Raw genomic sequence first — 24,637 nt, 5'->3', positions numbered from 1 at the left:
AACAATATATATATATATATATATATATATATATATATATATATATATATATATATAAGGCATAAATTTGACGCATTTAACAACTAGCATGACCCCTTGAAATCTTCAAATCTTCAAATCTTCAAGGGCCTTCATCTTAGCTTGTCTTCATTGAAACTCCGTCTTGAAACATCTTAGCCAAAATAAAATTACTAGCTACTACGACTAAGATTAATCTAAAGTACTAAAATACTTAACGGTTCGCAGACCGTAGTTAGATTTACAAAAATACATAACGGAACGCAGTCCGTATTTTCTATCCTAGTCGGGTCCCACTAGTTGCCATTTTCTCAATAACCTGTTTTGAAACAATCTTTCATTCACCCATTCACTATTTGTGAATGGCCCATGCATTTTACGAGATAAAACAAGTAAACACGCAAAACTAGTAACTAACTTAGGTGGTTAATCCGATTATCGCGCCTAATTAAAACTAGTCAAAGTTGTTTAATAAATTTTGTATTACTAAGGTGCGATTTGTTCACATAATTAGCTAAGCTCCCACTAAATTCCGCATCCAACTTAATTAATCCAATTAATTAAGCCGGTTAACCCAAATTTGTCAAAATAAAAAATTTTGCAAGAGCCGGAAATATCGATGTCCAACCTCGTTAAAATAATTACATAAATATTTTAAAACAGCAAAAAATTTCGCAAAACACATAGCCCGAAATTAAGCCAAAACCGCCCACTCGTATCCTAGCGGGTTGTGCACCATGGCTGCTAGGCAGCCTAGTGTTGCGTGTGGTGTTGGCTGCTAGCAAGCACGCCTAGCGCAGCATGCTCTGCTAGCCAGCACCAGCAGCATGCTACGCATGCTAGCTGCTCGCTGGCGCAGGCAACAGTGGCCTAGCTGGCTGGGGCTTGCTGCCCCGTTGCCCAGCAGCACGCACAAGCCTTCAGCAGCCTAAGGCCACGCATCCAGCAATACGGCAGCACGCAACAACCTTCTCGCCACACAGCAACGCAGCATCATGGCATGGCCCCTGTGCGCACCATAGGCAGCCACATGCGGGTTGCTGGGCAGCCCGGCTAGCCTTGGTGACGCTTGGGGTTTTGCCTCGATTTGCGTGCATTTTTTTCGGGATTTTAATCCCGATTTACGTGCGACGTAAAATTAATCTAAATTTATTTTAGAATTAATTTAGGGTAAAATGAAAACAAAATAAGTCCAACTTAATTAAATTCAATTTTAATGGTGCACAAGCCTAAATTTCCAAAATTACCTTGGAATATTTTAGGTCTTTCTTTATGCTTAAAATTTAAAGAGCTATGTCCATAATTAATTTAACCAATATGCAAATTAATAATGGATTTGACAAATAGGGAGTTGGAAAAATAAACTAATCATCCAATGAAAATTTTCCAACTTTTGAACTTGTGTATAATAATAAGATTACATCTTCCAATATGAAGATTAATCAACATAATCACAAGAATTTGAACTTTGAGGATTTTAATCAACCAATTATGAAAAAATTCAAAGTTAGTTCAACATGGAATTTAGGATTAAAGTTCCAATCATTTAAACATTTAAAGATTAGATCTTTAACATACTAGGAACTTAAAAATTACATATTCACAACAAGTATTCACACATTAATGCAATTTATTTGCATAATTGTGAAAGACAAGTTTATGTGAAAAAGAACATATCAACTTAAGCACATATTATAACTCCATAATCATGCTTAAAAGATATTTAAATTGCAGTAGATTAGAGATGCAATAATGCATTTAATCTACCCTTAACATGCTTGCATTAATCAAGGCATAAAAGATTTAAAATTTTCGTTGAAAACGAAAAAACCCTTAAAAAAACTGGATTTCTGGTTCGAATTTGGCTTCTGGACAGCCCGCAAAGAGAGTTGAAAATGATTCAGAACGTCGATTCCACCCAAAAAACACTATTTTTGAGCCAAAATCCCAGTTCCCAGACCAAAAATCGTAAAATACGAGATTAAAACTATTTTAAAACGTACTTCTAATCTAATTAGAAAAGCAAAACCAGAATTTAAATCCACTTAAAACACCATAATTAATAAATAATTGCAATAATTAAAAGGAGCGTGGCTCCGATACCGCTGTAGGGTTTCGTAGTGACCTTCACTACGCGGAAGGAAACCCACCAAGACCCGCCCCGATAACTAAAGCAATTAAAGCATGCAAATATAATTAATACATAATTAAAAGAAGAAGGGATAAAGAATTATACCCTAGATGCGTGCTTCGCTCGCTTAAAAGAGCTCTTACTTCAACCTCGCAAATTCAAGGCCTCCGACGGTTCGTACCCTCGAACCCGACCCGATCGTCCTAAGTCCTGAAGGTTAGTCGAGACCCGAACAAAATATAAAATTTAGAGTTTTACGAACTTAAGGTATTCTCAACAATGGAGATTCCTATATAGTTCTACTCAAGTGTGTATTCCCAAAATCCCACTCAAGGGGTATTTATAGGGAATGGGGACTTGAACCCGTTGTACATGATCAATGTGAGATCATGTGCAATTGTGATAATTTATTTAATTCTAAATTAAATAATTAATCAAAAGCAATCACCATGCAACAAGTGGCAAAAGGATAGAGAGAGTTAGGTGAGGACCATGTCCCTTGGGGGACCATTGCCTTGCTCCCCAAGGGAAGCCTTGAGGCTTTTGGTCCCCACACCTCAATGCGCCACCTAGCAAGGCAGCTGGGCTGGCAGCCTGCCTTGGCTGCCAAGGCTGCCAGCTGGCGCCTAGCACCAAGGCTGGGCAGCCAGCAAGCAGTGCCAGCACGCACTGGCCTAGCACGCCCAGCACATGCGGGTTGCGTGCTCCTGGGCTGCTTGGCGCTGCTAGCGTAGTGCTGCTGCCTGGCCGACACAGACACACACGCACTACCTTGCTGGCTGGTGCATAGTGCTGGCCCCAGTCTTTCGCACACACATCGCACAGCCAGCATGCGTGCTGCTAGCGAACCACGCATGCTGGGCATTGCCTCGCCAGCCACACGCACAAGCATGCTATGCTTGGTGGTGTGCTAGCGAGGAGCTGTGCGAAGGCACACACGCTAGTGCTTAGCACTTGCGATGGTGCAATGCTTGTGCGAAGGGTTGTGCGATGGTGATGCTATGCCATGCGAAGGCACGCACACACGCAAGCACGTTGCTGCGATGGTGCTGCCAGCACACATGGCGCCCCTAGCACACACATGGTGCGCCTAGGCTTGCGATGAACTAGCCTAGCCTAGCACTCACATGACTAGGCCAATGTGATGCTACGGCTACGCTCGTACTTGTTGCTTGTGATTTTGCGACGCTTAGTTTCGACGCCCTAGGCTTGATATCCGACGGCTGTGTTCGTAAAACTCCGACGACTCTTTGAATCCTTCGGATTAATTCGTCGTCTCGGATCGGTTGTTCGATTGGGTTCGACCCGAAGCGTTCAGTTAAGATTAAGTTGTAATATTAATTATACCTTAATATTATTGATCGAAAGCGGCCTCCACCTAGGCATTCTGATCACTTGACCTTACTGAAGAATTAGCTCTGTAATAATTCTGAACCCTTTATTAGAATAATACACTTGTTAGAAGGACACCATTTCTTGCAGTACCTCCTTGGGCGCCTCATAGCTCTGTCGAAGGAGCCGGTAGCGTTCAAGCTGGAACTCAGACATGTCCGTCTCGCCTTTTTGTTCCTTGTCCAGATTCGACATGGCCTCGTCTGATAAGAAAAAAAAAGTCAAGAGTTAGGATATATTTCAAGCAAAAGATATTCGGACAGTTAAGTCACGAAGTTCCACCTTAAGGGTAATTCCGATATTAGTCGAACGCCGACATAAACGTTGGATCCCTAAGCCAGTCAGTTAATGGGATCCGGTTAGACAACACGACACCAGCTTCCCGTTAATGAACACTTTCTTCACCTAGAAATAGTCAATTTGGTGCGCATAGACCGAGTGAACAGGCAGCCTAGTCAGCCTGTGATCACCCTGTCCGAGCTGAAGAGGCTCGGCATAAGCATGTTCATCCACGGGTTAAACTCCTTGTTACTGGTCTTGATGCAATAGAAACGATGCTTCCAAGCGCGCCATTTGGACGGCTTGTGCAAAACTACTAAGTAGTCGGAACGAGTATTAAGAATGAACCAGCCGTCCGTCTGGGCGTTCTTTCGCACCATATGATGCATCTCGCAGAAGACCAGGAAGTTAGGGGTGAAACAATGTTGGCCCAGCTGTTCGCTGAAACAATGCAATGTCGTATTCCCCGGCAGCTCTTTTACGAATGGATGAAGGGGAAAGAGAAGGCCCACCTCCAAGGCGGCTTGATACACATTGAAGCTCCTTCTTTGAGCCCCTTCATCATTTGAGACGGCCATCGAGTTAGAGTGCCTCAGTGGCAGGATATGGTAGCCTCTCCCAAGCATGAGAAATTCCTTGAACTTCTCAAATTTGTCATGAAGGAAGGCGAAGGCTACATCGCCAACCGTGCAGGAAAATGGGTCATTGAGGTTGACTGTATTAGCTTTCTCATCTGCTGGTCTAGCGTCTGGGTTCTCTGCCTCTTGCTCTGTAGCTTGTGGTTCGGCGTTCCTTGCCGAACCAAAGTCAGAGGACAACACTCTGTCCAATTCAGCAGCTTCGGCCGAGCTGCCTCCCTTCGAGCCTTAGCCTGGCTTAACAACTACAGTGCTCTCTAACACTAAGTGACTCTTACCCTTATCCTTTCTCATCTCATCAACGTCTACCCGATTTCCATAAGGAGGCAGGTCGGACGCGTTAGTAGCGTCTTCCTGAATGTTTATCGAAGGCCTCTTAGAGATACGCAGCCCAGTCGGACTGGCCGAGTTGGTGTTTTATGTTGAGTGTTGTTGGGGATTTTGGCAAGACGCTCCTCTTGTCCGCCAAGATTGAAGAAGGAGGTCTCTCAAAAGAAAGCAGCTCGAACATCAAGACCGAGCTGGTATATTGTGAAGGGCGTTGTTTCGGATTTTGGTCGGACGCCATAGCATCTCTTTCCCTGGTCTCCATGAGTCCCTGGTTGAAGACTGAGAAGGGGGAACTTGTTGTGTGTTCTGCTCAAGCGAGGTGGCAGTGATTTCCACCATAGAGCACGCACTACCACTGAATGTAGCGTCCGTGTCATTTGGATTAAAGGGAACTACATGATTGGTTATGCGACCACCTCCGTTTTTGCTGCCTCCCGGTCATACGTACCTCTCGTACATGCCATGTGCAACTGTAGGGACAAAGAAGAATAGGTGGGGTGAGTTGGTACGTATTAGAAATGGACCCACTCCAAAGTAAAGAGGAGTTGTCTTCGTCCACCCTAGACTCCTTAGTCCCAGGCGAACGGTCGACCTCATGAGGAGAGACGGACGAATTCGAGTGGTGTGCCAGTTCGTATATGAAAAAGGAGAAGCAAAAGAAGAAGCAGACGGTTACCTTTGTACGAGTAGAAAACTTGAGGGACTTTGAAGATCTTAATAATTTGACCGGCAAACTTAAGAACACGAACAAAAAATGCAATCTCATGGCGGAGCTCTCGAAGATGAAGGAGGAAAATCACTTTCTCTTTCAAAAAGCTCTGGCTTCTCTCTAGAAAACACAAAAATCAAAAGTGTTTTTATGAAGTCAAACAAGTCCTATTTATAGGGAAAAATAGTAAACTTACCTTTCCCGCCCCGAAGACTAAACGTCTCCTTTTCAAAAATTTAACGTAGAAGCTTAAACGGTTATAAAATCGTTTCGTCAACAAAGAAGGAGAAGGTGTACAATTATCCTGACGGACCGTCAAAATAAACGGCCATGTCAATGAATAAAAACCATTGGTCCGGAAAATACGAAAGACAAGTGTCTCACCTGATGACAAGCGGCACCATTCCGTCTGATTTCAAGACTTTAGTCCAAACTATAATCAGGCAAACAGCCCAAGGCAATTAGCCCAAAGGATGCTTCCGAAATCCAGGTAGACGGTACAGTTTGTCCCTTTCAGTAAAATTGTTCAAAAAGCCCAGCAGTATCGGGAGGTCTTCGGATGAGCAGAAGTCAAAGAAGGTGGCCCATATAGTACAAACCAACCACTCTGAAGGGAAAATATTTAGGGTAAAAATGACCCCGACATGTGGCCTAATCCTATAGTGACACGTGGCCCAATTAAAGGACGACACGTGTCCCAATAGGAAGAAGACACGTGGAAAAACATAATGGAACCTGAAAGAGAGAAGGCCTCCTTTTATCCAGAGGCCCAAATCTCGAGAAAGGCACCATAATGGCGCCCCCAAGAGACACGTACCTCCCTCTGATTGCGCCGTCAATTAGTGCACTCCGTTTTAGGGCACCAACCCTAGAATGCACACATTCCCACCCTTATAAATACCCCAATCATTTATGATGGAGGGGTGGATAGAGACATCTCATTAAAGGCATATTAAATTACTCTTACTTCTCTCTACTTTCTCTCTCTAAAATACTTTCGTTTTCCGATCACTAACTTGATCGTCGGAGGCGAATATTCCGTCAAACGGAATATTCGTTACTTTGCAAGTGTCTGCGGCCGTACAGTATTCACGGCCTGTATCCCGAGGGATTCCAAAAAACCCCGAAACAACTAGCGCCCTTCCAACGCGAAGCATCCATGCCTAGCACGCACCCAATGCATTTGATCGAAGATAGTTTAGTTTTATCATACAGGGTATTTGGTCATCTTACATGTACTCAGATGCTATCTTAATTACAATGATCCTATGTGTTTATAGTTTATGTAAATGGGTCTATTAAATCATATGGACAAATTTTATTACACAATTGATCAAGTTTTAGTTTATCCACGTTGGTTTTCTTTGATCTAATTTCAATAAGTAGTACTTTTTTTATTTGAATACCATTTGAGTTACTTTGCTCTTATGTTTGTTTGGAATTGGTTTGATTAGCACATTTTATTCAACTATTCAAAATTATACACGACAAATCTAGTTTACATTGTTCTATTGAAGTTAAATTGATCCATATTGGTTTAGTCTGTTTCAATATTGATAATTTGTTGTTTTTGTTTGCTTTCAGATTTTATTTGACTTTGTTTGAAGTAATTTGCTTATAGTTGATGAAATGGGTTCATTTGATCCCTATGTATTAATTTTGAAACACTTGAACTAAGTAGTTGGAACCAATCTGACTACATTATTCAAATAAAATTCAGATTGATCATTGTTCAAATGAGTTTGTCCATGCAATATTAATCACTATATGGTCTCAAACATTACTGGGATTGTACAATCTTGTTTGTTTACTAAACTCATCAGGTTGAATTCTTGGCAATTTTCTCTCTTACAACGGCAGAAAAATATACTTGACTAAATATGCTAGCCACAATAACTAGCTGACCACCTTAAAGTCGTATAATATGGCCCTAGTATCACGTAAACACAGAGATAAAGGATGGCCAAACATGGTAACATCCACAATTATCCCGGAAGTTATTCAATGAAAATAAAATTGTACTCATTTTTGCAGCGAATATGGTCTAGAAAGACTTCTGACAATACAAGTATACAATAATGGGAAAAACCAAGAATATGAATCCCTGAAATAATGTGTAATCAATTCCACATCTTCCTGCAAGTTTTATCATAAAGAACCTGCACTAGACCTGTGGAAGCTACCTCTTCCGGTAACTTCAAAAGACGAGCAACTTTTGAGAATCCTAAGTGACATCTAGCCAAATATTCTTCGTTCACTTCTGGTTGTGTTTCCGACTCTGAGGGCTCTGGCCGGCATAATGCCCATTGAATTGCCCAAATAGCCAACGGGCGCATATAGCAGAGCGACCTGTACTGATCATTGGTATTCCAAGCTTCTGGAGTTTGAAAGGAGTACCTACGATAGCAAGAATTATGGGTTAAAACAGAGAACATATTTTCAAACTTATGTTCATTAGTCAATTGATTGCTGAAAGAAGCTACAACTGCAAGATCTTGCTCATGACTACAGCCAGGCTCATGAAACATGCCTTAAGTTCATAATTTGACCATTCAAAACTTAGTAGTTATTGAGATTATTAATATAATTTTTTCTTTTGAAGAATCAGTAACTTCATGCTATTCTAAGGATAACTAGCATTTTGGCCCGTGCGATTAATATTAATAGTAAAATTAGAAAATAAAATAAAATAAAATAAAAAAATGTTTTTGTTATTTCATTTTTGTTTATTACATGTTTTTTTCTTGAGGAAAATGAAGAGTTTAAAATTAAAAAGGAAGAGGAATGAGTGACAATTGAAATGCACCCATAAATAGTTTTTGTATTAAGTTAGGGGATATGAAGAAAATTAAATACATATAGTGAATTATTAATAGTTTTTTTTTAAAAAAAAGAAAAAGTTGAATAAAGGGAAGGAGGACACATGTTATTTGTGGTTTGTGTTATTTATATACTAAGTATAGATAGATAATCTCATTTATTGCTAGAATAACATATATCTATACCTAGTATTTAAAAACACAAACCATCTTCTTGAACAATGCCACATGTCATCTCATTTACCCTATCCTTTGTATCCCCCTCCTAACATTTAATAAAAAAAAAAATTAAAAAAAAAAAATGCCTTAATTCAATACATATATATATAAATGTTGTTTAGTTCATTTTCCCCTAATTATAGCTTTTTCAATTTTATTCAATTTCCAACCCCTTTTTCTCCTATATAAACTATTTATTTTTCCATTAAATTTAAAACATATTATAAAACAAAAAATTATATTATATACCTATGAGCAACCCGTGCATTGCAAGTGCTAGAAGGCTAGTTAAAAGGTTGAATTGGAAACCCATGTAAAACAAAACTAAGTCATTGAAAGCCAATAGATAGCTTTCATGTCTTTGACTTTTTCACATGGTGTGAAACCCATAGCCATGCACTTAATTCTCGTGGTATTCTCATAGTTAGTGAGCCGAAAAGAATCACCATTTGGGCAACCTGGTGATCAAGAGGGTCACCACTGGCCATTGATGACCAAAGGCAACGTGAATTTTGGAAGTCAATTGTATTGTTCGATTACCCTAGTTATTTTGGGATGAAGACCTTGAAAGGCTCCATAATTTACAATTTTGTCAACCGAACAACATAAATTCATTCATACAGGGTCCGTTTTACCCTAATCTACTGGTTCTTGTGCGTCCAGTCTCTTTATTTTGTCATTTCATCTTCAAAAAATTCAGAAGAAACATAAGTAATGTTTTTTTATCTAGAGGTAGGAACAGGAGTGAAGAGAAAATCTTATAGGCTGCAGCTAGAGACAAGACGTGCTATGAATGCTAGGCATGAAAAGAGTTGTTGCTTGGATTAGAAAATGGCTCTAGATTTTGCCACCAAAAATAAAATAATAAACTTTTTCTTAAAAATAAATTAAAAAATAAATAAATAAATAAATAAAGCAAAAAACGTTTCTAGTGGCTCATCTTTGAATACGGTGAAGTTTGATACATGGAACAATCCACTTTTAGAAAAACCTCCAATAACCGAAACTACAGTCTCTCTTCAATCATTTACATGAACATGTAACTAGGACAAAGATAGCATATAATTGCTCACTCTCAACACCAAACAATACAAAGTTGTTCTTTTCAACCCTACATTCCCCCAAGTAGCTATTGTTAGGTGTAGAAACGGGGAACTTTTTGTTGATTTTGTCATAATGCCAATAGTCTAATTGTAAATGACCAGGAGTTCAAGTCATCGGAGGTAATTTTCCGAGGAAGGTCAACTTTTAGGATGACCCTAGAAGCATACATACCTTTAGATTTGTGTATATCTTGTGATACTCCAATCAGAACATGGCAACCATCAAAGGTTAGTGGAGATAATTGAAAACCTACCTTGCGACTTCGAATTCACAAGTTCACATCTACTTGTGCTAGAGAGAAGGGGATACCCTTATCTTCCCTTTACTCTCAAGCGTTTGACTTGTCAACTTGTGGAACAGTATTGATTACTAGGATCCTTAAAGCTAGCTCATAAGTGGACTATCTAATCAAAGAATAGATTTGGGGTGTAATTTCCAGCTTCTTAAGCCAGTCTTCACTAAGAAAAGTTTGGTCCTAAATATATTGTCATATTGTCGAATAAATAAATAAACAATATGAATACCACTCCCATTTCCTCATTATTGTGTCTTTTGTGCTTTTAGAGTTATGAGAGATGGAGAATCCTACAGTGAGAAGGGTATATAAACAAAAATAAATAATAAAAATAAAAAATAAAATAAAAAGATGCACAGGTGGGCTGAGGACAAATTCTTTGTACCAATTTCTTAAAATTTATAAGTGTGCCTCGCTTTAATGAAGTTCATTAAGGCACAAAAAGGCATAGGGGATCCCTATCGCCTTAGCTTTAATATTTAAAACTAAGTGTGGATATTGATGATCCAATATTCAGATTTATGGGTAAATAGGCCACGAGCCATTCCATAATAGTGTTGTTCCTTGCTTCTCTTTAATGCTCTAAAATTAGGGCTATCCTAGAGTATTTTGTGGAAGACATTAGAAAGAAATTGACATTAATCAACTCCTATTGCTTATTTTGCATCTTTAAACTAGCAAAATCGATCAACATTAAAAGAGTAAACTAAGCCTCCAAAAAATCTTGAATTGGGTCAATTAATGTGGTTTCTATATCAAAAAAAACACACCCAATCTGATTCACAAAATAATTAGGTTTAAAGGAACTCTATGCCCTAGCATTCAGTAAAAATTCCCCTATGAGATTTGTCACCTCTTCTTTCCACATAAAATCGCTCCATTCTTAGTCAAAAAATTTACAATCGTGAGGTTCACCACAACCCTCAGCATTAACAATTATTTTAAGCATTGCAGTTACTACATTCAAATTTTTCACTTGGATCTATATTCACAACATCAGGATTATGGTAGTACTAACTGAATTTTTGTAATTCCTTTCTTGATAACTCCATATAGAATTGGATGCCTCAATCATTATTCTAATAGTAGAAATCACACAACATTGTTCATAATGAGTTCCAATTAGAAGTGCAAGGCGGTTATTTAATGCCTTTCTAAATGCACCCATGTGGACTTCGCATTTATACTTGCACAAATGTCAAACATATCATGATGTGGGATGAAGTCTATGTTTATTATAACAACAAATATGGAGAAGAACAAGCAACAGTAAGAAAACTCACCCAAGTCCTTTTTTTGACCAAACGGCTTCAAAAACACCATATGCAGTCTGAAGACCCATATCCAGTAATCCTTCTTGAATCATGGTGGCCGCCAGGGCATAAGTAACACCAGACCATATCTCTCTTGACTGCATTGATGACAAGTCAACATTTCCATCGGGAAGCATTCCGTTGACAGCCCCTCGTCGCCCCTCCTTTACTTTCATCACATTAAACTCAAAAATACTGGCAAGGGCGCATTTTGCCTTTTCCTCGTCAACGATTGGTGTTAGACCACATGCTCGAGCATACCTGCAACCAGAAGTGAGCTTTATTTACACATATCTCTTGCAAGCAAGAAGAAAAGAAAATAAATTATAAAGAATCATCGTCATTATCATGATGGATACACAGCCCAATTTGGAAACTTGTTCTTCTCTTCCCTAAGATAAAAGCCCAAACATTTTTGGGAAGCATTCATCCAAAAAAGTTGTTTGCTTCATACTTGGTTTCTAAACCAAAGGATAGTTGGTCCACAGTAAAATGAAAAATCCCACTGCAACTGTTCTGATAGAATATTCAGAGATAAAATCCTCCAATTCGTGAGCTGTATCTATGTTTCAAGATACAAATTAGTTAGAGCATACCATTGTCCAGCCAATTGATCAGCTTGGATAGATGCGCTATTACTACCACCACTGCTGTCGTAATTGAAATACGAACCATTCCATAACTTCAGATAAACAGCCTTTGCTTTCTGAAATTTAAACCAAAAGTAATCCTGTGAACCCTTATCACCAACTTCACGAGCTAGGGCTGAAGCTGCTTCAAGTGCTGCAACCCAAAGCCCTCCACAATATGCACTCACACCGGAGACTGACCATGTGTCATACGTCTGATCAGGAAATCCATCATTTTCAATCATACCATCCCCATCCTTGTCAAATTGATCCATATAGGCCATCGCCACATAAACAGAAGGCCAAACAGCTTGTGCGAATTTCTTGTCACCTGTGGCTACGACATCCCTGTATACCTGGAGAACAAATTTTGGGTTTAAATCTTTCCATCGGTCAGTGTTATGGAGGTTGTAAGCATTCACTTCAAACCATGGGTCATTAAGCCCAATATCATGTGGAACAGCACCAAGAACTTTCCTTGACGCCCATTTCCCGTCATGTAGAAGTTTCATTTTACTAGGATCATGCAGTAGAACTGCTGCAGCAAAGTCTCTCTGGATGCTAAGTTCAAGCTCTGGAAATAGCATTACCAAAGAAAACGACGCATAAAAATGAACATCATATGTGTTCCACATGTGATACTCAATGCCTTCATAGTAAAGAAATTGACCAATGTTTTCCTCCCCTTCTAAAATCAAATTGGGACCAAAAGCAGAATTAGAATTAGCTGTTATATGCGTTTGCTGAAGTATCAAAGTCATTTTCTCGAGGATATCGACAGCCATATCATTTTGTGTAGTGATATTGGTGGTAGTGTTTACAAAATCAGAGTTAGACTTCTCAAGTGAAAATTCTTTTTCCTTTATAGTCACTGTAGTCTGCAGTGGAGGAGAGCCATCTGCAATTAATGTATATAAATTATAAAAGTTTATGTCAAATTTACCAAACGATACTGATTACTAAGACTGAAGTCACAAAGCCAATTCCAAACCTGTCCACACAGTTCCCCCGGCATTAAGGTAATAAAGCTCATTAAAAAGAGTAACAGGATACCTGACAAAACAAACAAAAATGAAAAAAAGTCACATGGTAAAAGAAATGCAGACTAGTTACAAGACCCAACACAAGTGCAAAATTGCAGTTCCAGACTCACCATTCTGGAAATCGCTTGTCTTCAAGTATAGGTTTCTGCCATGCTTCAATTTGAGACTCCCAACGCTGATTATCTACATAGGATAGGAACCAAAAGCATTGTCTCAGCGGAGATAACTCAATCGATCATGATGTTCAAAATTACATCACTTACCAACTATAGCATCATGTGCGATATCTGCCGCTGCGTTACCAGAAGTGCCATAAAACTTCGTATACCGCCTGAACCAGTCATAATAGAGAATAAGACAAAGTCTAAGCATGATCATAGTCAAAGATATCCTATGAGTCTTTAGACTTACCGGTGGTACGTTCTTCCTTTCGAAAATGTTACCTCAGGGCAATCCCATGATAATGAAAATGTGACAGTACGTGTAGATCCTGATGGTACAATAGTTGAAGCTGCAACTGCTGCTCCAATACAAGAAGATGGCTTTGATGGAGCCGATGTCGCTGGACAGTTGAGGTTATCAAAGGATCCATGCTAAATCAAGAGAACAAGACTCAGCACACAACAGTAGTAAAGAGCCCATACAATCCAGACTACTCAGTAGACACCCCATTAGTTATATTCAAGAATATTAGAAAAGAGAGGCAAACACATGCTACAAACTCCATGGATTCAAAGGCAACAACTATGGCAGAATTCATCACTTTGGTTTTGAACTCAATGAACTTCAATTTGTTTGCTTCTAAGCAAAAATTTCTTGTGTACCTTGGGCTTGTTAAACAGCTCAACTGATTCCCTGTTTACTGAATTTTAATTGCATTCTAGTTTAGCTTGTCAATAAGCTGTGACGGATCCGGGGGACATGAGACCACCTCGGCCACCCTTACGGGGTCACACAGGAAGGCAGAACAGAAACAAGGCAAAGGCAACAGGGGGGACAAGCAGCAGCACAGAATCACCAAGAAGGGGAAGAGGACAAGAGCAGAATCAGCAAAAAGGGAGATGAGGACAAGAGCAGAATCGGCAAAAAGGGGAAGAGGGCAGTAGCAATTCATGAAGCACTAGGAGTGACAAACTGAGCTCTGAATACTTGATCGGTAAGAGACAAATAGTCATTAATGTTAAGAGTACTTTTGGTAATATTACTGCAGTATATAAAGGAGGACTAGCCTTGATGGGGTATGCGTAAATTGAGTTATTTGGAAAATAGAGCGGCAGCCTCAAGTTGCTAATAGGAGATTTGTAGGCTAAACCTACTACCCTTTTGTAAGTTTTGTAAATTAGTTTAATCAAGAGTCAAGCTTTCGACTTGCATTCACTGTTATAGTGTCCTGTTTCATACAATCAGTCTTTAGTTTATTACATAAGCTCATGGTTTTCATAGCCCACAAGCCTTAGAATTTTTACATAGTGCATGTTGTAGATTGGGCTTAATCCATTCACTTAAGTCCAAGTAGTATGTGCATAGTTGGGCCTAATTGCTTTGTTAATTTTGTGCATAGTAAATTAGAGCTAAAGAGTTACAATAAAATTTTGTGGACCCAACCATTAAAAACACAATTGTAAAACTACAAGCTGCTAACTGCTAAACTAAATTCACGAGTGGATGAGGAGTATTCCTTGAATGCTAAAATTAGGCATGATCTATGAGACATTGAGGATTCAATTCGTTTGTTTCAAAAGTGCGCAAAACCGTAAACTAGTTAAAATAGTGGTTACACTAAATCAAAAGATACCCATATATTGATATATTAGATCTATTCAAAGATATTTGAATATTTGAATAAACAAGGGATTTAGATACATAACAACTGCAAACTCTCAAAGCAGGATCAACATAGCATGACAAGTGGCAACTAGCACTCTGGCACAATTATGCAAGCAGTATGGGAAAAATATGAAATATTATAAACCTCATAATGTAAATCAAATTATCATAGAGGTCTTTACCATTGATATGCATGAAATCAGAGCTGATGAAGGGAATAATGACCACAAGCATCTCCTATTACAAGTCAACACATACACATAACACTTAGAAATCCCAAGGGAAATGTCATTGAAAATCAGAGGAATGACGACCCTTTATTCCTCTGATATTTGGGCTTCAGGAGTCCAGCCCTAAAGTGTCTCTCAGGAATAGTCCGTCAACCATAACGCAGAAAATTAGGTCGCCTCCTGGGAGCATCAGACCCAATGATGTGCTATAAATGCTCCAGATTTTAGGATAATTGGACAGCTTTCTACCCACCTGAATTAGATACAGCAAATCCTCTCCCTTTTCTCTACTTTTTCTCTCTAACATTACCTCAAATTCATACTAAATTAACCATCAGAGGGGACCATTCTGGTATCATCATATGACTTGGAGCCTCTCTACGGCATCAATCTCAATGGTTCCCACAACAAAAGAAGTTGTTGTCTCTAATAATACATAATAAAATGGGCAAGATAAAATGAAGTGGGACCATCCATAAAGCATGGATTGAAATTGGATGTTTGACCTAGTTTCTAAATGGTGTTATATTTTATTATAAAAACAAATATTTAGTCGGCTGCTTTATGATGTGGCTTTGGGTAATAAGGGTGACTTTAGTGTCCTAAGATTACCTTTGATGGTGGATATGTAAACATATAAGAATTAAAACATACACAAGTGATTGGTCATTAGTGAGGGGCTCAACTTCAGACAACAATAATTGGTTTGTTACAAATCCTTTCACAGTGATTTCACTTTAAAATGAAAATTGAGTTTAAGAGTTTTCCATAGCAAGGTCATAAGCTCAATTTGGTCAAAAAATGGAGTTATGAGCATTACAAATTGAGCTGGCAGGAATAAAAGGGTTGCCCATGCCTCGAGCACATGTAGGACTACCCTTGCTTCAGGGATTTACTTCTTTTTTCTTTTCTTTTTTTGTTTTTTTCAAATTTTAGCTTACACAAACACTTTTGGTTCATGTAGCTGACCCCACTTATGGGATTAAGGCTTTGATTGATTGATAGCTTTCACAAACACCTCAACCCACTTAATTAGGGGACCATTGCTTGGGTGGAACTTCTGCGAATTTTCAGCAGATTTTGTATTTTTGGTATTTAACTAATTGATCTTGATTAATCAAAAACAATCCTAAGGCTCTTCCATTTGGATAATAAAAGCCACCTATAAAGTGAGGAAAAGTGTTTTGTAAGAACAAATTTTGATGATCTATGAATACATAAGATTTCTGTCTCCATATGCATATTTGTGAGCTTTCATTTGTGAAAAAGTCTTAATCTTTGTGGGTTAATCAATCTGTACTCAAATTTTGTGTGCGGTATTGAGATTAAGACTAAGTGTCTTTACTTAATTAAACTAATTAATTAGTGAACCAAGTATATATATTCTGCTTATATCTTTGGTCCTCTGAATATTGATTGTTTTGGTGAAGGTTACACATCAATAAGGAACTAACCTCTTTCATCTCTTTCCACATATCCTCCGCCGTAATACCTTCTGAATCTCCAGAAATAACAAAGCATGGACACTCTGAGACATGAACCCCATCTTTGTCCTCTGCGGCAATGGCAAAGGAGACGGAGGGATTTTCATTTGCTGTTCTGTGTCATATGAGGTTTCAAAACTGATGAGTATATGAAATAAGCAATTTTGAAAAATTTACAAAAAATGTGGAATGGTCATTCAATAGCTTATATACAGAAATTTCAGAAATTTACTACTAGTCTACTACCATCATTCACATATATTTTAAGGTTAAGCAGACCCAATAAGAACTTCTTAGTTATTGCATTGGAATTTAAGATCCAGATTAAAGTGCATTGGTTAAACTAGCAAACTATTGCACTAATATTCTACATAAATAGAAATTAAGAACAAAAATTATAAGTGAAGCAGTCGGATAAAGGAGGGAGTACCTTCTCTAATGTTTTTTAGATTAACAACTTTTGATAAAACTTTTTTTAGATTATCAACCTTTGATTACACTTTTTTCTTTTTGGCTAACACTTGTAATCTAATATGCAATATGATTTGACATCCAATTACTTGCTCGTCGTAATCAATTACGCGTTGTGTTTTCAGAGTCTTCTTACATATTAAAAGGTACAAGAAACAGAGAATTAGAGAAGGCATGTATTCTTAGCAAAAATATAACACGTTGGAAAGCTTTACTTAGAATAGATAAGATTGTAGGCTTGTAGCAAAAAAGTAGAGTCACTCACTTATGATGTAAAACTACACCACGTGTGCCATTCTTCATCCTGATATTATATATATGGCCTTTTATGTCAGATAAAAATAATGGGTGTCGTCAAAATAGATACAAGAAAAGCAAATATAAGAGACTACGAGCTGAAATCACTAGCTACTCTTACGTGATTTTTGAATTGTAGTGATTACCGCTAGATCCAGAATTTCCACCCACAGAATTCTGAAAGTGGATCAAGACTATTATTTATGTACAACATAAGAAATAACAAACAACTTAGAACTTTTAATATGAAAAGGCATGATAGATAAGTTCATAACGCACCGTCCAAGTGAAAAGCAAGCTAACTTCCGCTTCTGTACTTCCAAAGTTTGATAGCTGAAGCAAATTTGAGTTTTTGGATGAAAAAGATGCCTGGTCAAAGTACTATGAACCTGGACTAGTAAAGCTATAGGACCAGTAATTTTACCGTGAAAGTAAATACTGCTACAGGAAAGCTGCTCTCCTTATAATTGTGGGGAATGATAGGTGAAAGCTGACGACAAACAATACTAAGCGTCGGGTCAGGTTCACCTGCAATCAAAGACCACCGATGAGACCAGATGCAACAGAAAGATTGTTATCAAAGCTACAAAGTTGAAGATCAAGCAAATATTACCATCATATACAGTCCAAGACCTTGGATACAGAGCATAATATGTAGAATTATTTCCTTTTAAATTCCAATCCCAACTTTCAATACCTCTTGCAGTGGTTCCCCTGTTTCAGCCCAGAAGTGATCTTAATTGCAGCCACAACATCGAATTGACATTATGTACTTAATCCCCAATGCAATCAATAGCAATTTCTAGAATTAGAAACAAATAAAGTAAACACATGGAAATATACATACTTGAGCATCTCAGGATTTGGTGGACATAGCACAGAAGAGTATTTTTCACCATTTGGATGAGAAACAAAAACCTACAAAAAGGGAGAGTTGCAGTATTATAGTCTATCCAGCATTCCAACATATAAAAGGCTAATAATAAAGAATTCGTCAAAACATAGCTAATGTTCCTCAAACAACACAGCTTCAGAGCCATAGCACAAATTAAAATTGAAGGTGAGCTAAGTAGCGAGAGTATGTCCATCAAAATGATTTGGTACAGATTAATGAGAGACTGAATATAACACAGATCTCTTATAATTTAAAAACTGCAACATGATTATAATTAGCACACAAAACATATTGTAAGCCTATAGGATAATTCAGGAAATAAAAAAACTTTATTCTAACTTGTCATCAGAAAATTATTCTAGCTTGTCATCAGAATATCTCGCAGTTAACAAATTAATTTCTTTGGTAATGCAATGTTTCACTTGATTAGCAAAATCAGTTCATTAGTTCATTGACGTGATAGCATCCAAGAAACTCATAGATTATATATGAATACTTGACCTGGTTTCCAACGTTAATATTTTGCCCAAAACAGCTATTTGGATGATTATCCTACTTTATAACATGGCTTAAATGAATAAGGGTTCATAGGAAGGTCAAGGAATAGTGGTGAGACCTCAAGATTAGTATGTGAGGAAATATTTCTTCCTTTGTCCACCTAATTGAACAACTTCACCTTTGGTAAAGCTAATTTTTTATGGTTTCGCTGTATATTTCAAGTTTTTTTGCATGACTTGGTCCTAGAGTCAGGCAACATCCCTATTATGAAATTTTCGGCATTCATTGTTTATAATGAAGTTGATCTTAACCATTTGATTGTAATCCAAGGGCTCTTAATAAAAATTGATTAGTGTTATGGTAGCCACCTATAAAAGGAGAGATATGTTTTGTATTAACTTAATGAATTATGAATACATGAGAATTTCTCTCTCCATTTGCATCTTTGTGAGTGTTCCTTTGACAAAAAGCCTTATTCTTTGTGATGAATTAATCTATAACCAAACTTTGCGACACATTAGCGATTGAAGCATTGTCCACTTAAAACATTATGACTGTTGAGACAAGGTATATCATTTTTGCTTGTTTATTTCCTTGTTCATCAAAACACAAAAAATCAATGATAGTGTCTTGGAAGGGGGATAAATTTGATTGATTATATATCAATTCTCTGGTTATGTTACATTTCAATTGATTGGCAAAAATCATTTTCTTTGATATATAAGAATTGTTGATTCACTTAACTCAAAAACAACTTAAACTGAGATCCATAAAACTCGAAGAACAAAAAAAAATTTAAGAAATAAATTTGCACACTTGTTGGCTAAACTACATCACGTATTAGCTAGAGGATGTATAGCGTTATAGCCCCACAAGAAATGAAAAGAAATTTATTAACCTGTATTCATCAATAATGTTGACTCCGTTGAACACTAAATTTGGCATGTATGTAGGAAATGAAGCCTACAATAGCAATAGCTCAATAAGTCCATACTAGCTACACACCACTACCATATACAAAGTATTACTTTATCATAAAGAAGAATCAAGACCACATTGGATGCCAAATTAAATCAATATTACAGTTCCGAAGCATTACAGCTTTAGTTTCACAAACTCGATGTGAACATGAAAGGCATATTCTGCACCATACTAGCTACACACCACTAACATATGCAAAGAATTACTTTATCATAAAGAAGAGTCAAGACCACATTGGATGCCAATTTAATCAGTAACAGTTCAGTATACAGCTTTATTTTTCACAAACTTGATGTGAAAATGAAAGGAAAATTCTGCACCAAATACATAGATTAGAAAATCCTACTCAAGAGAAACAGCTAACTAAAAAACAAATTCCATCAAAAACAATAGGAGATGAAGATATTCTACGTAAAAAAAAATTACTGTTACGTGCTTCACCCAAACCATATAGATTAATGTCAGCACTTACAGAAAATTGGTTTGCCAAAACAGGTTTATCTTCACATGTTCTAGGAAAAAGTTGCCAGCGCTGAAACTCGCCTTTGTAACTTCTTCCTATGCTTCCAGCTCTACAAATTGGTTCAAAGGAAAGAAAAATCAGCTATAGTAGTATGATTTACCTTCATGAGCAGAAGATGGTAACTTGGCAATTCAATATTCAACATAGAAAAAGAGTACAGCCTCAGGAAATGAATTTTAGTTATGTCACACAATAACACAACATGAGAAGAAAGCAATGGCAAGATTCCAAAAAAATTTCACAAATTAACTGCAGGTCTAAGTAAAGATTAAATGATGGTACATCATTAATGACATTTAGTAGAAAAATAAATCAAAAATTTACCCAATTCCTCCAAGGGGAACTCCATGGTCAGATGTGACAGTACGCTTGAAGAAAGGATCAATAATTGCCCCCTGAGAATAGAAGGTTCGGTTATAAGACTAACAAAAATGGTCATGTAAACACAAAAACATCATCAAATCTTTACACAAGTTTTTCAACAAGGGCAAAATTACCCTTCCTCTGCCAGCTTCTTCTCGGACATGACGCCAAAGCCTATAACCTATAGGGGCCTGCCATAATTTAAGCAAAGGGTGATACTTGAAATGAATAATGAGCAAATCAAGAAAAATTTATGCCTTATATTAATACAATGGCTAAAGATCTAATAGCCTAACCATTTCGAAACCAAGATAGCCACAAAGTACCAAATTGGGGTAAAGAAGAGTAATTTAAAGGCATGATCTCCCCTAATAATAAAACGATTGTTTCTTGATTAAATTAGATTCATTTCTTTGTTAGTTTGGACGTATTTTCCAGACTAATTTCTTTGTGTTTAACGAGTGACGTTAGGCATAAAAACCCTTAAATTAGGCGAGTGACACCTGATCAAAGAGAAATTAAATTAATTAGTGAGTGAAGCTAATTCAAACCATCCTCCAAAACCCCCCAAATAAGGTGAGTGAAGCTTTAATAATCAGATTTAGAACTCTTACGCTTTGTTGGATAGAAAATAAGATGAGAAAGGAAGGGGAGGGAAGGGAAAGGGAAAAGAAAGGGATAAGGGAGGTGAGCTCCATTTTCCCTCCAAATCTCTCCAATTTTGGAAGGATTATGCTTATTAAAGAGAGAGGGAAAATGAATCCTTCCCCTTCCTTCCCCCAATCATTTACCCAAACAAGAGGGTTTGCTCCCCTCCCTTTCTCTTCCCTGATTGTCCTTCCATTTCCTTTGATCCAAACAAGGTGTTACATTGTGTATGAATAACAATAGTGAAGGGAAAGGGAGGGGAAAGAAACGGAGAGAAGGGAAAGGGAGGTGAAGGGAGGGAGAAGGTGACCTATTTTCCTTCCAAACCTCTCCAACAATGGAGGGATTTGGTTTATTTAAAGGAGAAGAAAAATGCATCCTTCCAATTCCCTCCCCTTCCCTCCTTGCATTAGATATCCAAACAAAGGATATGCATCCCTCCTTTTCTCTTCTCTTCTTTTCTCTCCATTTCTCTCTATCCAAAAATAGTGCTAATCTAAACAAACGAGTGAAGCTTGTTGAAAACTAAGAACAAACAAATCAAGAAAAGCATCAAAACTAGTTATAGATCTTCAAGAATTTCCTTGATTGAAAACAATCTCAGACGCTACGCTGATGCCAAACTCAATTCCACTCCATGATTTAAATACAAAATATAATAGCTCAGAATGCAGCCAAAAAAATAAAAAACAAAAAATAAAAAATAAAAAACAATAAATAAGTTTCAATAAGAATAAGATAAATTCTAATTACAAAACTAATTGCACACTTGAAATCAAATAACACACCAATTGAACACACTCCCTGACGCTTAGCCCGAACTCTGAAGGAACTTTTTCGTCATGGTCAAGCTTCCGCTGCCAACTCGGTTTTACAGGTTCCCCTGGGTTAACCATATTCTACACCAACAAATATCATATACAAATCACAAATATAGCCATAGATCATCAATACCCTCAATTCATACCAAAAGAAAACATAAATCAGTGATACAATTATTAAATTTTCTTCTTCTGAAAACATGAAACAAAGTAGAAAATCTTGATCAAGTTTATTTTAGTAAATTCGTATTTTTCAATGGGTTCAAACAACCCCCAAATCTGAAAACAAAATCAATCATTGAACTGGCTATGTAAAGAGTGATCAAATAAATAAGAATATGTAAGATTATTCAATATCCATCGACTTACCTATGAACGAATGATTCTGAAATTCAATTTTTCTGGAAGACTTTGTAATAACCTGAAATACTTTCCTCTCAATTTTCCTATATTTTATTTAATTTTTAAATAACAAGGACCGCCCCTTTCAGATTTTTTGACTTTTCAGTTGAAGGAAAAAAAAACTGAAAATTTTCATAACTGTTCCGATCAAGTATTAAAATAATTTTTTTTTATTCGTATAAAAAAATTCAAGGAAACCACTCAATATTCCTTTTTCGTTGTAAAATAATACCTTTTGCATCAATCAATCATCTCGATAATATTTTCCCTAAAAAAAATATCATCTTAATTATATACTTCCTCCAATTTTTTTAATTGACACGTTTTGACTTTAGCACTATTCACCTATTCTTCTTTGACCATATTTTGTGCTTTATACGTCATAAAATATATAGTCGTGTGGAATCTTATTAGATTCGTCACGATATATATTTTCAAAATATCAAATTTTCAAAATTTTTGCTTATCGGTAATTAAAGATATGAATTGTTGAATTTGTGCATTGGTTAATGTGACTAAAGAAACATTTCAACTAAAAAAAATCGGGGGAAGTAAGTCAAAGAATGTGTTGTACACCTAAAAAGACTTTTGTTTCCGGGTTTTTTGGAATCCCTCTGGATACTGGCCTTGAACACGGCCGGATGGACGCGGACACCTGCAAAATTAGTGATATTCGCCTCCAACGATCAAGTTAGTGACCTAAAACGGAATAAATGTAGAGAGAGAAAGTAGAGTGAAGTTGGAGCTTTTAGTGCTCTTAGAATGATATGTCTTAATCCATCCCTCCCATCATAAATGATTGGGGTATTTATAGGGGGAAATGTGTGCCCCTATAGGGTTAGTTCCCTAAAAAGTTGGGCTCTGATTGGCGACGCAATCAGGTGATGCCATGTGTCCTATAGTGGCGCCGTTTTGCGGCTTTCTAGGGATTTGGGCCTCCTAATGTAAGGGGGTCTTTTCTCTCATTTCAGGTGCTCTTCATGCTTGACACATGTCATCTTCCTATAAGGACACGTGTCACCCGTTAATTGGGTAGCGTGTCACTATGGGATTGGACCACATGTTGGGGTATTTTTACCCCAAACATTTGCCCCTAAGAGAGAGTGACTCGTACCATACGGGCCGCCTCCTCTAATCTTTTACTTGTCCGATGTCGTCCGAGTGTCGGGCGGATGGAGCATTATCATTGGTGGAAGACGAACGTTGTCGTCCGTCCATCAGAGGGATTTCTCCTTTGGGTTGTCTGCCTTGTTTAGTCCGCCTGATTTTACTTAATGGACTTGAGTCTTAAAATTGGGCGGATAGGTTGTGCCAACTGGTTTGAGGGGGACACCTGTCATCCGTATTTAGCATAATGACGGTTCAAATTCCAATGACCTGGTCGTCTATTTTGACACGTCGTTAGTGGGTCTGTACCTTTTCCCGTCTTATATGACGGAGCGGTTTTTTAACCATTCAGCTTCTTGGTTAACTGTTTTCAAAAGTTACCGTTCGAACTTCTGGGTGGGAAAGATGGTTTTACCATTTTGCTGTTATAAATTTGGTCTATAAATAGAAGTTGTTTGACTTCATTTGGATACTTTGGAAACTTGCGTATTCTAGAGAGAAGTTAGAGCTTTTTTAGAGAGAGAAAGTTATTTTCCTCCCAAATGTTTGAGAGCTCCACCGCGTTCTTTGAGTTTGCCGGTTAGGTATTTAAGTTTTCCGGTCAACCTTCAAGGTCTTCAAAGACTTTCAAAGTTTTCTACACGTACAGAGGTCACCGCCTGCTCTTCTTTACTTTTTCCCTTTTTCTTTTGCTTGTTTTATTTTTATAAACACGAACTGACACAACAATCGGCTTCGTCCGTTTCTCCTCATGAGGTCGGCCGTTCGCCTGGGACTAAGGAGTGTAGAATGGACGAGGACGAGTCCTCCTCTCTATGGAGTGGGTCTATTTCTAGTGCGTACCAACTCACCCCCACTTATTCTTCTCTGTCCTTGCAGTCGAGCATGGCACGTACGAGACAGACGTACGAAAAAGAGGCCTCTAGAAACTCAGACGACAGTCTGGTAAACCCTTTAGTCCCCTACGATCCGAGTAACACGAACGTGGAGGACACAAATACAACTACTATTAGTGGTAGTGAATGTTCCATGGTCGAAGTGACCATCTCTTTTGAAGAGCGCCAAAATCATTAAGGCACTTCTTCCACCATGAAAGCGTCCAGGCGAAATCCGGAACCACGCTTCTCATAAATCACTAGCTCAGTCTTGATGTTTTCTGAGCTTCCATCTT

General features: G+C 37.7%; 1 protein-coding gene across 2 annotated transcripts; it reads right to left on the bottom strand.

Moving 5' to 3' along the window:
* Positions 1 to 7,225: 7,225 nt before the first annotated feature.
* LOC110694513 (non-lysosomal glucosylceramidase-like) lies at positions 7,226 to 22,503 on the bottom strand. 2 transcript variants are annotated; one of them, XM_021871701.1, is made up of 19 exons: positions 22,327 to 22,503; positions 21,925 to 22,035; positions 20,623 to 20,679; positions 20,450 to 20,520; positions 20,075 to 20,174; positions 18,076 to 18,146; positions 17,842 to 17,942; positions 17,653 to 17,756; positions 17,508 to 17,561; positions 17,350 to 17,405; positions 17,197 to 17,235; positions 16,431 to 16,575; positions 13,331 to 13,512; positions 13,183 to 13,250; positions 13,030 to 13,102; positions 12,868 to 12,929; positions 11,844 to 12,774; positions 11,218 to 11,508; positions 7,226 to 7,894 (listed from the first exon to the last, which is right to left on the bottom strand). In XM_021871701.1, the coding sequence occupies exons 2-19, from the start codon at positions 22,030 to 22,032 to the stop codon at positions 7,618 to 7,620; spliced, it is 2,790 nt and encodes a 929-aa protein (XP_021727393.1). In that variant the 5' UTR covers positions 22,033 to 22,035; positions 22,327 to 22,503; the 3' UTR covers positions 7,226 to 7,617. The 2 variants fall into 2 exon arrangements, with proteins under 2 accessions (XP_021727393.1, XP_021727394.1); XM_021871702.1 differs by lacking the exons at positions 17,653 to 17,756; positions 17,842 to 17,942; positions 18,076 to 18,146; ... (3 more) ...; positions 21,925 to 22,035; positions 22,327 to 22,503 and having other exon boundaries at positions 17,197 to 17,254; positions 17,508 to 17,533.
* Between the last annotated feature and the right edge of the window lie 2,134 nt (positions 22,504 to 24,637).

This window comes from Chenopodium quinoa, unplaced genomic scaffold (genome assembly GCF_001683475.1).
Source record: "Chenopodium quinoa cultivar QQ74 unplaced genomic scaffold, ASM168347v1, whole genome shotgun sequence".
Lineage (NCBI taxonomy): Eukaryota > Viridiplantae > Streptophyta > Magnoliopsida > Caryophyllales > Amaranthaceae > Chenopodium > Chenopodium quinoa.
Note: the sequence above shows the minus strand (reverse complement) of the source record. Positions and strands in the feature narration are given on the sequence as shown.